Genomic DNA, 15,846 nt, shown 5'->3' on the forward strand with positions numbered 1-15,846 from the left:
TCAATATAGTTACTGCTCTGGGATAAAAGCTGTTTTTCAGCCTATTTGTCCTTGTTTTTATTATCCTGTACCATCTGCCAAATGGTAATAGTTCAAAAAAGGGTGCCCAGGATGAGATATAATTGCCTTAGTGGACCTCCAAAGAATGTGGAATAAAATAAATAATTTTAATTATGTATCTTATTACTCTCAGATCTTCATGCCAGTGTCAAAGTCTTATGCTGTTAAAAGAACCTGTTCTGCCACCATTCCAAAGAATCCAGATAATGATGGCCAACTTTAAAGCCCTTCTGAGGTTCTGGTATAGCAAGTAGGAATTCATTTGGCATCACCAAGGGTGTTTATTAATGTTAACAGGAAGGTTGAAAATTGAAAAAGATCCAGTATTCAATAACAATGGACAAAGCATATAATTTAGAAACAGAATATTCTAGATAATGCCTAAACATTGTGTTTCTTCGTGCCTATCTGGTTGGGAGATTAGTCCGTTAGTCTTCTGGGAATAAATCATCTAGGATTGAAGATATGTTGTAGTATTGCTTATGTTCTGTCTAAATGGACAGGTAGACTTCATTTGAAAGAAAAACATGGCAGTAAGTTTAGATCTGCTGGTATTTGAAATATATGACTTTTTTATATTAACTTTTTAAAAAGTGTGCATTTTTTCTTATCCAATTTAATGAGAGATGTAATGTTTTTATTTTTTTAAAAAGGGGAAATGGTTTAGAACAGTTTATCTAATATTGAGAGGGAAATGGATATAAAGGGCAACTTTGAGTCCTATAAAATTAGTATAATTGTACCTTTCCAGGGTTTGGGTTTGTTTTGTTTTACAGAATTGAAATTACCCACTTTGAAGCTCTGATCAAAAGATCAATTAGAAATCCTACATGAGGACAGTAAGTGGGAAAGTACTGCTATGCTCAGGAGTGCTGCAGTAGGAACATTGTGGTGTATTAGATGAATAGTAGATTCATCATCTTAGTTAATTCATCTAGACTTATCTGATTCTGATGCAACGTCACTAACTTCAGTAGAGTTAAAGGATGATTGATAGTTATGTTCTTTGTCGGTCTGGAAATAGGTCAGTTTTCTGTCATGCTTTTTGATTGATTATGTGCCATCGGGACATTTTTGACTTTAATGATCACATTGATAGATTTTCTTCATTACGATTTGTCTCATCTCCACTGAGTCCATCCACCTTGCTGCTGGTTGTCTATTCTCATTCCTTCCACCTTTCCCAGCATCTCTAGGAAGCTAGGTCTTGTCTGAAGTAGGATAATTTGAGCCTGGTCATTTGTACCTTGAGTGAGAACTGCATTGATTTGTTTGCTGATACATTTGTTTGTTCTCTTGGCTGTCTCCAGTATTCTCAGAAGTCTTCTTCAGCACCAGAGTTAAAAAGCATCAATACTCTTCATATCCTGCTTCTTCAAAGTCCAACTTTTACTTCCATTGAGTGTTACAAGGAATTTCACGGCTTGTATGAGTCTGATCTTTGTAGGCAGAGCAACATCAAAAATATCTTTTCCAAGGTGTACATGGCTGCTCCATCTAATGCTAGTCTGCAGTATATTTTTAAGTGTTTTTTCCTTTATTATTGAAAGTTTATCCAAAAAGACAAAAGCCATCCACCACTGATATTGTCATTACTAAATCTAAGACTAGTTATTCTACCCGTTGCCATTCATTTAGTCTTCTTTATATTTATTTATTTTTACTTTGCTCCTTAATATTTATCACTAGAGCTTGCATATCCTTTGTATTTTTCATTACCAGAATAGTGCCATCAGCGTAATGGAGGTTATTGATATTACTCCCTTACTAACTTGGAGCCAATCTGTTTCACTATGCTCTGTTCATGCTGTGGTTTCCTGACCCGTATATAAGTTTCTAATGAAGACAATGAGGTATTCTGAGGTGCACATTTTTCTAAACATGTTCCACAGCTTGATGTGATGGTCACAGACAAAAACATTTCTATAACCATTGATGACTTCTTTTGGATATTCCTTGCTTTTCTCAATTATTCTACAGTAAATGCACCAACTATAATTTCTCATATACTCTGGCCTTTTCTAAAACCAGCTTGAACATCTGGCATCTCTTTTTTACCACGTAGGGCTCTAATCTCTATTGGATGATCCTAAGTATTATTTTGCTTTATCCAAATGATACATTAACTAGAAGGTTCACATGTAAATCAAAGGGCATATTTCTTGGTAAGCTATTAATTAGAAATAAAGTAATTCTTGCAAATGGATATTCATATAGCTTACCGGGTTTACCATTTTACATCTCTTTCTCATAGTAAAGGTCTGAAAGCTGCTTGCAAATCAGATCAAAGCTTTATTATGGTCATAGACTAGCATGGAATGCCATTTGTTTCTTTGCAGAAGAATTGGGTTGTTCATGGTTATTGTACTGCAGGGGTGTCAACTCGCAGCAATACGTGGTCATATGTATCACAACTTTTTCCCCGCACGTGACACATCTGGCCCGCGGGCCATCAGTTTGACACACCTGTTATATTGGATTAGTCAAATTTCAAGCCTTTTGATTTAATCTTACATATTCTAGTAATTGCTGCATTTCTATTTTCTGTTAAACAGGTCAGGACTGTTAAAACTGACACTGGCTTTGGTAGATTAATCCTGCCTGTTGAGTTAACTGATTTATCATCTGGTTGATTATCATCTATTATCATCACTTGATTCTGTTAAAAAAAGTAGTCTTTAAGTTAAAAGTTTTCAAAGTTACATCAGTGCTGAAAAAATGGATTTATGACTGACCTTTGAAGTTCTGGCCATCTAAACGTACCCGTGGTCATTGTGATCCAGATTCACAGCTCACAATTATGACGTTGGGGTGAGCTGTGTCACATGATTGCTACAAGGAAGGTTGGAAGTCATTCTAATAAGTCACTTTCCCCCAAGGAGCCCCCTGCTGCCCACCTATGTTCTGTAGTGCCTGCCCATGGCATTCCTCTGGTACTCCATTGCCATTGCTTTCCACTTAACAGCCATGCAGCTCCTGAGGTTACAGTGGCATCCAGGATTGCCATCACTAACTGATGTGGTCATGTGACAACACACTTTATGATGACATAGCTTATTGACGGCAATCCTAGTCCCAATTGCTATCATAACCTGTGGACTACCGTATTGAAACAAGGCATTGGTAACTTGCCTGATAGTGGGTAACTGTAACCATCATGTTAATCCTCAGCTCATAGGGTAACAACTCTTTGCTCATAGCACTGAGATCAATCAACATCTAGACTCAACAGCATATTACAGTATATCAGCTCTAGCTTAGGGTCTCAGATGTTAGAGTTGTATCTTCATTGTAAATATCAGTGAAGAATGAGGTCTCAGAAAAAGTAATTAATTGACTACTGCAGCACAGAGAGCTTATAGATCTATATCTATCCTCCAAATTATAAACTCTCCTCCTGCCATTTCAATTTAACAGATATTTACTTGGTCTCTTGGTAACCTTAAGTAGTTGAGACTCATATATCTTTCTGGGAACCATTGGCTCCGGTCCTGCCAACCTCAATCATTATGAAAGTCTGATACCTAGATTATTTCAGGTAATGGAGAAGGGGCTCTGATTGGTTAAGATATGGATGTCACTGCTAAATATTATTTCTTTTAAAACTGTATGTTTGCTTTGTGATACTGTCCCTCCCCCCCCCTTTTTTTTTTTTTGGTAAAGCTACAGGTTTCCATTTCTAGGGAAACAGCCATAGGGGAAAAGTTATTTGTCTTATACTATACAAAGTGAAAGGAAAACAAGGACTGAAATCATTCATGTTATGGCAGAGATGCCTCTGTGTGAGAATAAGATAGTTGTTATTGTCTTGTTTATGGTTATCACTTGTCTTTCATTTTCTCAGTTCTGAATAATAATTATAATAATAAATAATTATAATTCTATTATAATTGATAATGTTTTACACAACCCAATATTCTCACTACTTATTTTCCTGAGATCTGAACATCCTGGCATAAAAATAAGACACTGAGTTATAACTTCATATTACAAAATCTTGAATCCATTCTTTCTTGTGTTCTTAAAAGTCATATGTTTGCATATAGGTAGCCAATTCAGAGAGACAATGCTTTGGGAATTCAGATTCAGTCTCTAAATTACTCTTTATTTTACATGAAACTTAAATCAGATCTTGCATCTATGTCTTTGCATGGCAGAGTTTTTCCACCTGAAAATCATAGTACTGTATCTTAGTCAGCTTCTGGTCAGAATGCTCATAATATGCAAAATCTTTGCTCTTTCCACATGTGATTTTAATTTACTCCCAACTATACTAAGAGATAGGTTGGTCTAATGTTTAAAGCACCAGACTAGAAAGCAGGAAACCGTGAATTCAAGTCTTGCCTTAGTCATGAAAGCCAGTTGGATGAACTTGGGCCAATCCCTCTCTCAGTCAGCTCACCACATATAAGGTGGTTGTTATGGGGAAAATAGAAGAAGAAAGTGTGTTGAATATATTCAGCACCTTGAGTTTAAAGGCAGGATACAAATAAATAAATATATACTTTTAACTGGATAGGTGAGAAAGGAACCAATTATTTTAATCCTTCCATAATGCATTTTTTATTCAGATTAAGAGTTTTGCCTGGAAACTGGGACTTTTACTATTTATGCTTCCTTTTTCCTTCTTAAACTGGCTCTGTTCACATGCTTTCAAATGCATGGTTCTGATATTAAAATTGAGGTATAAAAGAAAAACTGCAATTCAGACTGCTGTGTTTCAGTATATAAAAAAGAGTATTATTTCCTGCTGCTCTAGAAGTTCATATATTATTTATTTCTGCTTCTTTCTCTAACATTTTCTCTAACTAAAATAAAGTAGCAAGACATTTGAACTGTCCTTTCTATATTCTGTACTTTTTAGTAGGCTAGTTAGGAATCATCCACATTTGTATAAAACTTCATCCTCCAGGGAACAAACTTTGGGGCTAAGTTGTTGGAGTGCTCTAGTTTGTCTTCAGGGACTGAAGCAATTAAGCAGCCTTAAACTATTATTATATTTGCATGGTCTGAAATTGTATTAGGTAGAACCACAATGAAAAGGTGAACCAGAGAGAGTTTGGCTTTCTCCAACCTGGCATATCCAGATTATAAAGGCATTGATTTCCTTGAAGCATGTGAGGTTTCAAGGGAGGGGTAAACTCCCAATAACTTGGAAGTTTGCTGAAGTACTTTTTAAATGAAGGTTGGAAATGCAAGGAAACTCCTCCTAAGAACCATAAAATACTGTGAGCTGATTTTTATTTCTGTTGCCATCTCTTATGATGATTTGTTGACTTAGGATTTTGATACTACTACGCACTGGGCTTTTGCGTTCAAATCCTACCAATAGAAATTAACTACCTATTTCTCTGTATATCTAGTTTCTATTGATGCTGGAGTACATATGTGCAATCCTTGCAATTTTTACTTTGTTTCAAAGGATTTATGCCTTTTTGGGGTAAATTTCAGTTTCTGGTACCTGTTTCATTTTTTTTTAGGCGGGGGCCAAACGATAGAGGATTCAACCATTTTTCAAGCTTCCATGAATATTTGTTTAGGAGGGGAGTTACCTTCAGTAGAAGAGAGGAGGAGTGCAAAACTGGAGCTGAAGGTACCTTCAGTTGGTTGTCCTTTGCCTCCTCTGTTCCATAAGAACTTTTCTTTCTTTAGGTGTAAATGAGGTCTACTGTTTTGTCCCAAGTCTCTGACAAAAAACTGTATTGCAGATTTATTTTAATTTTTTAGGCATTGGAAGGATGAATTCATGATGAATTATATAAAGAGATTGCCACAATCTCAAAAAGTTTTGTTATGTTGTGCAAAATGTATGAGATTTGCAGATTAAAGTGATCAGGACCTATTTATTAATGTAGTGTATCTCAGAGGAAGGATGAAAATTATTAATTATTAATTTTATTTCTTAGATCTGTTATAGCAATGATTTTGAAAACTAAAACATTTTTTATAGTTTAAATTTCATACTAATATTAGCAGGTAGTCTTTAATTTACAACTGGTCATTTAGCAACTCTTCAAAGCTACAACAGAGCTACTTACAACATGTTATGATGGCTGCAACCCCCATCCTCTGCAGTCATGTGATTGTATTTTGGGAGCTTGACAACTGGCTCACCTTTACAGCAGTTTGCTGTTCTGTGGTCAAATGGCCAGAATTTATAAGTGTTTTTTCAGGTTTCCAGCATATACTTCAAGTTTCTGGCAAAAAGCTCCTTGAGTAAAATTGATTTGCTTACTGTTTGTGGCATTTATTTAATCACTGCATTTGCTTAATGACTGCCACAAAGAATGTCAAAAAAATCAGGTCCAGTCATGTGATGCCTTGATTTATAATTTCAACAAATTACAACCATAATTCCAAGTTAATTAGAGTTGTAAGTCAAGAACTATCTGTAAATAATGAAAAACTCCCAATTGCTCAGTTGTTGGATTAATCTTTACAAAATGCCCATAAAATGTGAACATTTGGTGGGAGCAAATTGATAGGTAGAATTCTATTATATCCCTTATAATGGTGCTTAAAACATACTTTAATCTCCAATTGATTTGCTGTCAATCTATTGCAGGTGTGTCAAACTCAAGGCCTGGGGTCTGGATCCGGCCTGTGGGTTGCTTAGATCTGGCCCGCGGAGCTATCCTAGAAACAGCAAAGGAGTGGCCTGTGGTACCTCTGCTAGCAAAAATGGAGCTTGAGAGGGCTGCACATGGTCCTCCCAAGATCTATTTTGGGCTGCGATGGCCTCCTGCTGCCCTCTGCCAACGAAAATGGAGCCCACGTCCCCCCAAGCTCCATTTTCATTGACAGAGGGTGGCAGAAGGCCGTCACAGCTGAAAATGGATCTTGGGAGCCCGTTTTCGCTGGCAGAGTGTTCATTCCACCAGAGACTCCCCTGACATGAGTGACATCAAGCTGACCATGCCCACACTGTCCTCTGAGGTCAAATCCAACCTGATGTGGCCCTCAATGAAATCAAGTTTGACACTCCTGATCTAATGTATAGAGTAAACATCTACATGAGATAATACACAAACATATCTGTTAGCTAAATCCTGTTAGCTAATGAAATTGACTTTTTCTTTGCCTCTGCTGCTTGTTAATATGTGAAAGAGAGCTTCGTGTTCCAGACTAGTGAACTACATAATATAATGAACTGATTTAATATTTGTAAATAATATGTCTGCGAGTTAAGTATCGGCTTAGGTTGATACGTTGTTGATACAATAACACTTTATTAGCAAGAACAAGTAATGAGCAACTTCACGCCGGCTCCAGACCTAAGCAGAAAAACAAACCCAACTGACAACTGCTTAAAAAGGAACTGTCAAAACATGCGAACCAATAGGAGCTAGTATAGTTGCCGGCGTCTCAACCAATGAGAGTGGTAGGCAACTATCCAGCTGAGATGCAGTCGTTATTATGAGGACATAACAGTAAAACTTTTAAATAATATTTTAAATGAAATAGTTACATATTTTCCACTTTTAATCTAAAATTATTTTATATCTTTTTATATTTTAATAGGGAGAATCACCACTTGATTTAGCAAAGCAAAGAAAAAATGTTTGGATGATAAATCATCTTCAGGAGGCAAGGCAAGCAAAAGGTTATGACAATCCATCTTTTCTCAGGAAGCTGAGGGCTGATAAGGTGAGAATATATTTAAAAACTGATAAACTTTGGTTTTGTTGACATGTAATTTCTTGAGATGAGGTCAAAAGGTACTTGAAATGTTGTACTTTTGCATCTTTTAAATTGACTTTCTAAAAAATAACTTTTCCTACTGGGGAGAAGTGACTGACCATACCTAGGCCTCATATATTTCACTGAACATAGTTTTTCTTTGATATTTTCAAATTAAAATTACTGTGAAATGTTTGAGTAAAAATTATATTTTTGCAGTGCTTCATTTAAAAAATACAATAATTAATACTTACTATTTTTGTAGGAATTTCGTCAGAAGGTGATGCTAGGAACACCATTCCTAGTTATTTGGCTGGTTGGATTTATAGCAGATCTTGATATTGATTCTTGGCTAATCAAAGGACTAATGTATGGTGGTGTTTGGGCTATGGTTCAGTTTCTTTCCAAGTAGGTATCCTCAAAAGTTGATTTGCTTACTATGTAATATACTGTCAGATTCATTAAGATGCTTCTTTTGAAAGGAATTAGTTTTATTTAGTTTTATTCTTTCTTTATGCATTAATATTAAGGACAGATAATGAAATATGGAAAATATTAAATGTCTTCTGTAAGGAAATGTGCTGTTATGTTCTTATATCCTAACTTTTTCATATTTGCTCATATTAGATGCTACAAGTGGCATTCATAATGTAGCTTTCAATGGGAGCTTTACCAGTTCAATCAGCATATCAATCATTACTCCATCTTGCAGTATGACAGTGAAGAAATTAATCAAAAACAGTTCCTCTTTCACAATTCTGGCTTGATTGTCTGTTAGCCATAAATTTTGACTTTTCTTTATTAATGAATTAAAACACTTTTCTTGTAGCAGTGAAAATATTTTTTGTAATATATGAAAAACTTCTTGTCCAGTTCTCTCTTCTCAGTATTCTCCTTTTTCTTACTTTTCAATGATCATTTTAAAAAGAGGGAATATGTGAAATTTGTCTGTGTGTGCAAATTGACATAACGTTTGAAAGCTTTACTGGACAAATTTTTAAAAATTCATCCAGATGGTTGCTGGTCCTGATATATTTGCTGGATAAATTAATTATAATACTGTTAATTCCCAGCATCAGTCATGGTACATTCCAGTTTTGAAATTGGCTTAATTGATACATCATGTGAAGATCGCAAGCTAAACAGATATAATTTTTGAATCAGTCAGTTGTGAACCTGGCAAGCATTTATCAAATGATATTATATATTTTTTCCAGTGAAATGATATATATTTTAGTCTACATGACCTTTTAAACATATTCAACTATTTTCCAGCAAGCAAGAATATGTAGCATGTATCTTCTTCTTGTGCTATATTCATCATCAGACCTTGCCAATCATGTTGGCAATCCTATTTTTATCAACAGCTGCACAAAAAAGTGCTGCTGAGTTTTGTCCAAACCAGTCCCTTAAAGTTTGAAGCCATGATCATCTTCTTCTGCCTGGACTTCGTTTGCCTTCAATTTTTCTCTGGAGGATTAAGTGAAGTATGCTGTATTTTTCCGGGTATCACATCACATGTCCAAAATAATCTAACTTTTGCTTTTTTTATGGTTTTGATTATTTCCCTTGGCTTTCCCAGGTGGCTTATCACCTCATTTCTGATTTTGTGAACCCAGCTTATAAGTAACAGCTGTCTGTAAATCCACATTTCAAATGCTTCTAGTCCCTTCAAATGGCTTTCTGTCAGAGACCAACTCTCTACTCTGTAGAGCAGGACAGAAAACATATAATGTCTGACAAGTCTGATTTTCAATCTTAATGTAGTATGTATACTAATCAATTAAGTGAAATTGTTTCTCTATCCTACAGATCATTCTTCGATCACTCCATGCATAGTGCTCTGCCTCTTGGAATCTACCTAGCAACAAAATTTTGGATGTATGTGACGTGGTTTTTCTGGTTTTGGAATGATATCCTTTCTCTTGATATCAGCAATTGTGCCAGAAAGACTGTATAAGTGTGTAGAAGGGTACAGTACAGATTTTCCTTGATAATATACAACAGAAGTAAGAATGGTTTTTAAAAAACTATAAAATCATTGGTTTAAATTATTCCAGGTACAACATTAAGTGAAGTTTACCTGGCAAAATGAAATTTGTCCAAAGTGGTTTATGAAATTCTTGGACCTCTCCTTTTCCTAGATTCCATAGGTTTTCTCCCTTTTTCACTGATTATCACATTTGGTAGAGTTTTTTGGGGGGTAAACTTGAGTAAGAGCTGAAAACAGTAGAGCATTGGCAATCCAATTTTACACTGGAATTGTACAGCAGCTGAAGCCCTGATATTTCATGCAAGCTGCAACGTGTGATTAAGAAGAGATGTTTGCCTCTCTTACCTGATGGAGAGCATGATTGTGGAAGTAGCCCAAGTGGAGGAAAGAAGATTAGGACAGAACCAGGAAGAGGGTGGTAGGCAGTTCATCAGATGGTCATCCACTAGTAAATCTTTTTTTTAAAATCACTTGATCCCACTTGCCTGGACAATTTTTTCCAGTTTCCCACCTTCCCTTCTTAGGGAAAATGATAGAAAAGGTGGTTGCTTGGCAGCTTCAGAGGGTCCAGATTATCTAGATCAGGCATCCCCAATGCTTGGGTTATGGACTTGTACTAGTGCGCAGCTCGTTGGGAACTGGGCTATGAAAGTGGCAAACAAGTGTGTGAAGCTTCATTGCGCACGCGTGGGAGCTAGATTGTACACGCGAAACCATCTCCCCTGCCACTGGTGCTGGTCCATGGAACCAGAAAAGTTGGGGACTACTGACCTAGCCAGGATTCAGGCCTGGTTATGAGACAGTTTCCTGTATCAGGAACACTCTTTGGTATCTACAGTAGAAGTAAATTAAATTAATTAAAAAGCGTTGCTTTGAAGGACACTGTGTTGGTTTAAAAATAAAAGTTACATTAATTTGAACATATATTTACATTCCTTAATGATTGTACATCTCAGTTTTCTCTTTATCCACCTTCCATTTCTTGCTAATAGTGTTGCACTTTTCTATAATTTTGGGAAGTCCTGGAAATCAGATCCAGGAATAATTAAAGCCACAGAAGAACAAAAGAAAAAGGTAACAAGATTTTATTTGTTAATAAATTGTGAAATGTAGTTTCTTGATTGAATAGTTCCTTTCTTGATTGAAAGTTCTTTCTTGATTGAATATAGTATAATTTCATCCTTATATCACAAAGTTGATGACTTCTCAGTCTTCCTCCTATCCCTTGTCTTGGAAATTATGGGCCAAGTTCCTTAACCTTTATCTTTTTGTCTCTAAATAAATGTTTAAGAGATTCAAGAAGTACAGACAGTCTTTCTAGTGATGGATACAAAACATATAGAACTGAATAACAACAATCCTTTAATTGAGCCCAATCTAGCAACAAACAGCTGATTAGAATTAATGTTAACATGCTTTAATTGCTTGGCATCCAAGCAGCAGGAGCAGTGAAATTGCACAATTTGATTTACTTACCTGATACTCAAATGGTCTATATGCTAGTATGTCTGTTTATAAAAATGTACATAGTATGTATAAAGTCAGTTCTTAAAAGATTTAATACGTTTTTTGTTTTATTTTTCACAGACAATAGTAGAACTTGCAGAGACAGGAAGCTTGGATCTCAGTATATTCTGCAGTACTTGCTTGGTAATATACTTTTTTCCTAATAACATATAGACACAACTTACTTGAATTTAAATAAAACATTTTAATATTGAATGTTTTTAAAAATGTATACTTTAGGATTGCAAGAGGATATATTCATATAGAATATAAGTCATTTTTTTGTTCATTCAGAATTCAGACATATGAAAACCATAAAGAGCGATATCAGTATTCTTGTTGATATGAAACTTAAAGTAGGATATCAAGGTTCCTCACTGGAGTCTTCATACTGATGAAGCTGCAACATCTGAAAAATAGTTCAGGTGACTCTTGTTAGAAATTTGAATTAAAATTTATGTAACATTTGGTAATGCACCATATTAAATTAGATAGAGAAATTCTGACAGATGGCTCTACCAGAAGTTCAAGACTTTTCAAGACAAAAAAACCTTTATACAGAAATCCATATGAAATTACAGGATTAGGGTTAGATTTATTTATTTAGCTTTGAATACCTTTCCTAGTCACTAGGACTAGGAGGAAAAAATAATACAAGCAACATTTTAAAAAGGGGTTGATATTTTATCTTTTCTAGATTGCCATGCTAGAATGGGCAGAATCATGCTTGGTAAAGTGATCTTAGAAATTTCGGTGCCATTCCATTTAGAGTTTTATAGATACTAACTAGCACTTTGAATAAAATCTGGAGGCTTGTGTAGCCAGTGCAGCAGCCTAAGGATACATGTAATTCTCACATAGCAAATTTCCCCATCTGATAATCTGCTTTCTCGGCACCAGTTCAGGATTAGCCCCATTGAATGCCTTGCAGTAATGCATTCAAGCAATAATCTGGAGCTGAGATACTATTGCAAGAGCATCCCATTCACAGTTGGTTGGTCTCTCAGGTCATAGCTTCCATTTCCTATTTTGCAGGAGCCATAAGTCCAGAAGGACTCTGATCACAAAGCAGCTCTTTCATGGAAACTGTCCCATCGGGAGCAAACACATGGCTATTATTGTTGGATGTTTGATAGCCCTCAGTCACGGTTCCCACTTTAATAACAGATGGGGCTGTGGCCATGAGGATCTTTGTACCATTTCATTTCATGCTTAATTTGTGGCTTTTCCTGGATCTGGAGGATTTCTCACAGTCACTCATGCCCTTGCCACCAATTTATTGCATGTGCAATGTTTTGTACATGGGGCTGCCCGCTATATGTTGTAACATGCAGCAGGTGGATAGTTGCACCAAGGTTTGCCTATGCAGTAATACTACAATTAGAGCTACAATGGTTGCCAGCTAGCTTCTGGGTACCTGTCATGGAACCTTGGTATCTCTGAAACTACCTTCTCCAAGTTGAATTGAACTGCCCAGTAAGATTTAGGAGAAAAGACTTGTTGAGGATTCAAATTTTAATCTTATGGTATTGCTGCAAACCATTTGCTGTCCCTTGAAATGGAATAGCGTATAAGTTGTAATAAATATTCAATTCAACTCAGTTACTGTTATAGACTTTCCTATGTTATTTTTGTGGCTAATTTATCATTTTTATTGGCCTCATTCTACTTCCATATTGTCAATCTAACTACAGTATGATTATGTATCACATATTTCATACTGGGTCCTAGATAATGATTAGACTGCATCATACATTTTCTTTTATATATAAAAAGTTTTTATTGGTCAAAAAAAATTTATGCAAATACATATCAGGTATGGTAAATTTTCATTTTTCTTATACATGATAAGAATTTTTACTCCAAATTTTAAACACATACAACAGCCATATGGCAAGCAGGTGAAACGAAGTAGCTAAATTTCAATCTTACATACACAATGAGGAAGGGTCAAGAATAATCAGAATATCATACGAAAGAGAATAAGAAAAACCAACACAATACCAAATATCTTTATCACTTCCTAGTTTTGGATCTCAGAACTCTGGGTTCAGCCTGACCCAACTCCAGGGCCGCAACAGCGGCAGCCGCCTCCGCCCCATGGTCTATAACCTCCCTTCTTCAATTCCTGGGTCATCTAAATCCAGGAGGGCTTTGTGTTCCTCCACGAGGCCGCAGCCTCCGCAATTGTACTAATTTTTTCGTAATGCCCTCCCGGAAAATCATCAATCCCTCTGGCATCAGCCATCTGAAGCCCACTCCTTCTGGTACAATTTGCTTGATAAAAGTAATATTTCTTTCTCATTTCACGTACCTGTCTGGGAATCTGCCTCAGAATGGCTATCTCCTGCCCCTATAAGTCAGTGCCCCACTCCTATGTTTTCTAAGAATTTCATCTCGTCTCTCTTTTCACAAATTTGACATGAACCTCTCTAGGAACTGCATGCGTGCGTGCATATTGTGAATTAACTCTATAAACTCGATCCACATCCCAATTCATAAAATCAACACCTCTCCCAAGAAATTCTCCCAACAGTTTAGTCACAACATCTCTCAAGTCTTCTTGGTCCACTTCTTCCAAATTTTGAAACCTAAGGAAATAAGACATTTTATCCATCTGTAGTCCGAGCACAGCATTGCTTGTCATCTCCCCTCTTTTCTGCACCGCCTGCATCTCACCCTCCAGACCTTCCACTTTCTGCTTATTTTCTGCTGAGACTTGTTGAGTATCCTTTAAATCCTTTTGGATAGTCACAATTTCTGCTCTTATTTCATCCAGTTTCTTGTCCATATTAGATAACTTTTCCAGAATTCTCTCCATTTCTCCAGCAGTTGGTCTCTGACCTTTTGCCATTTAAAAAAAAAAAAAATTTTTAAAATCCTCAGGCAAGCACAGTATCCTTATAATTTCCTCCGATCCACCAGGGGCACTCACAGGAGCAACGAGTCCAGAGTACAGTTAATCAACCAGGAAGTCAAGGGAAGTGATGTCATCAAGATTCTCATAGTGAAGGCGGAAGCTGGACGCCACCATTGTTCCTCAGAGGAGGGGGGCCTCAAACCTCCCTCCTAAATTTCTCCATCACCTCTTCTCCAGAGCTCCACAAAACCGTAATCTTGTTATTTTAAGTTCTCCTCTCTCCAAAGTGATTCGTACTCCTTCCAGTCGCAGGGGAGAAAAACCCCCGCACCGGAGTACTCCACCACGCTTGCCGATATTCCCTTCCTTCTTCATTCCTCAATTCTTCTCCGCTCCTGTTCACCACCAGGCTGCTGCAATTATAAATCCAAAGCCCCGGTATCACCGGGCACAGCGGCCCAGGCGACGACCAAAGTAATGGCCGCGGCCTGTGGCCTCCGCACCCCGCCGAGCCTAGGACGCGCCAGCATCGGTCCCCCCAGTCCTGTATATCGGCTGGGAGACCCCTGGCGAGCCGTCCGTACGGCAGGTGTCCTTTTCGGAACACCTGGCCCCTAAGGGCCTCGGCGGCGGCCGGATTCGGACACTGGAGGCAGGAGAAGCCTTCCAGACGTCCGTTGCCACCGGATACCGGAAGTCGTCTCTGCATCATACATTTTCTGTCTTAAGCCTGCTTCTTTCATTTTTCCTTTAGATCAAGGGAACTTTCAGGCTGTTACAGGAGTTCGTTGACATGTAGATGTTCCTTTTCTGCAGCTTATTTTCTCTCATAAATGTTCAGTATGCGTAGTCTAAATGTGAACTATCAACCATGAACTACGAATATATTTCTATCAGCAATTACAGATGAAGTTTATAGCTTTATTATAGTTTAGTAAATCATAGGCACTATGCTTTTTGTGTGGAGTTTAGTTATGCAGCATATGAGTTTAAGATTAATCTGAACCATGAACTAAAGCAGAAAAAGCACAATCATGATTTGGATGCTTTTTGAGTGATTATGTAGGACTATTGCAGAAACTCCTACAATTTCTGCAAAATATGCTTCTATTTATGAACTAAAAAATGAGTATGGCACTGCAGGTGGCAGAATGTTAATCTTGATGTTTTGAGACATTTTATATAATTTTAGTTTAAGATATTAAAACTTAATTTTGTACTTCCTACACTAATATTTTACTTCATTCGTATGTATGATATAACATTTGTTTTGATGAAATACGTTCATGCATAATATTGAAACTATCTCTTGTTGAATTTTCCCCCCCTTGTAACTTAACATTTACAGTATTATTCATGGTTAATTAGTTGATCTTTAGGTAACAAATTTCCTTAAGATTTCATTATTAATTAGTAAAAAAAATTCATTACTAAATTCTTAGCTTTTTACTGCAAGCTTTCTGCTGTTTACAGCTTAAAGAAAGAACTAGTGAAGAGGGATAGAAATCCAGTTTATGTTTGTCTAGTTCTTATCCAGATATCAAATTATCTTTAGTCTTTTAAACCACTGAATTTATATAAAAAGAAATTTTAATTAATATTCTCTTTATCTCTCTGATTCACACATAGCTACATAATGAAATAGGTTTAAAATCTAAAGATCAAATCTACAATTCTTGGTAATTCTGCATATTTAAAACTTCAGATATATTTGTAAAGCTTTTGTTATATACTATGCATATTAAAA

General features: G+C 36.5%; 1 protein-coding gene across 3 annotated transcripts in view; it reads left to right on the forward strand.

Moving 5' to 3' along the window:
• The window catches only part of ZDHHC17 (zinc finger DHHC-type palmitoyltransferase 17), a 49,470-nt gene that overhangs the window by 25,813 nt on the left and 7,811 nt on the right, over positions 1-15,846 (forward strand). For all 3 annotated transcript variants that reach the window (XM_058191191.1, XM_058191192.1, XM_058191193.1), the window contains exons 8-12: positions 7,582-7,707; positions 8,006-8,148; positions 9,553-9,653; positions 10,683-10,807; positions 11,321-11,383. In XM_058191191.1, coding sequence (XP_058047174.1) covers positions 7,582-7,707; positions 8,006-8,148; positions 9,553-9,653; positions 10,683-10,807; positions 11,321-11,383 — 558 coding nt within the window. The remainder of the gene's footprint in view (positions 1-7,581; positions 7,708-8,005; positions 8,149-9,552; positions 9,654-10,682; positions 10,808-11,320; positions 11,384-15,846) is intronic.

The sequence above is a fragment of the Ahaetulla prasina genome, chromosome 7 (assembly GCF_028640845.1).
Source record: "Ahaetulla prasina isolate Xishuangbanna chromosome 7, ASM2864084v1, whole genome shotgun sequence".
Taxonomy (NCBI): Eukaryota; Metazoa; Chordata; class Lepidosauria; order Squamata; family Colubridae; genus Ahaetulla; species Ahaetulla prasina.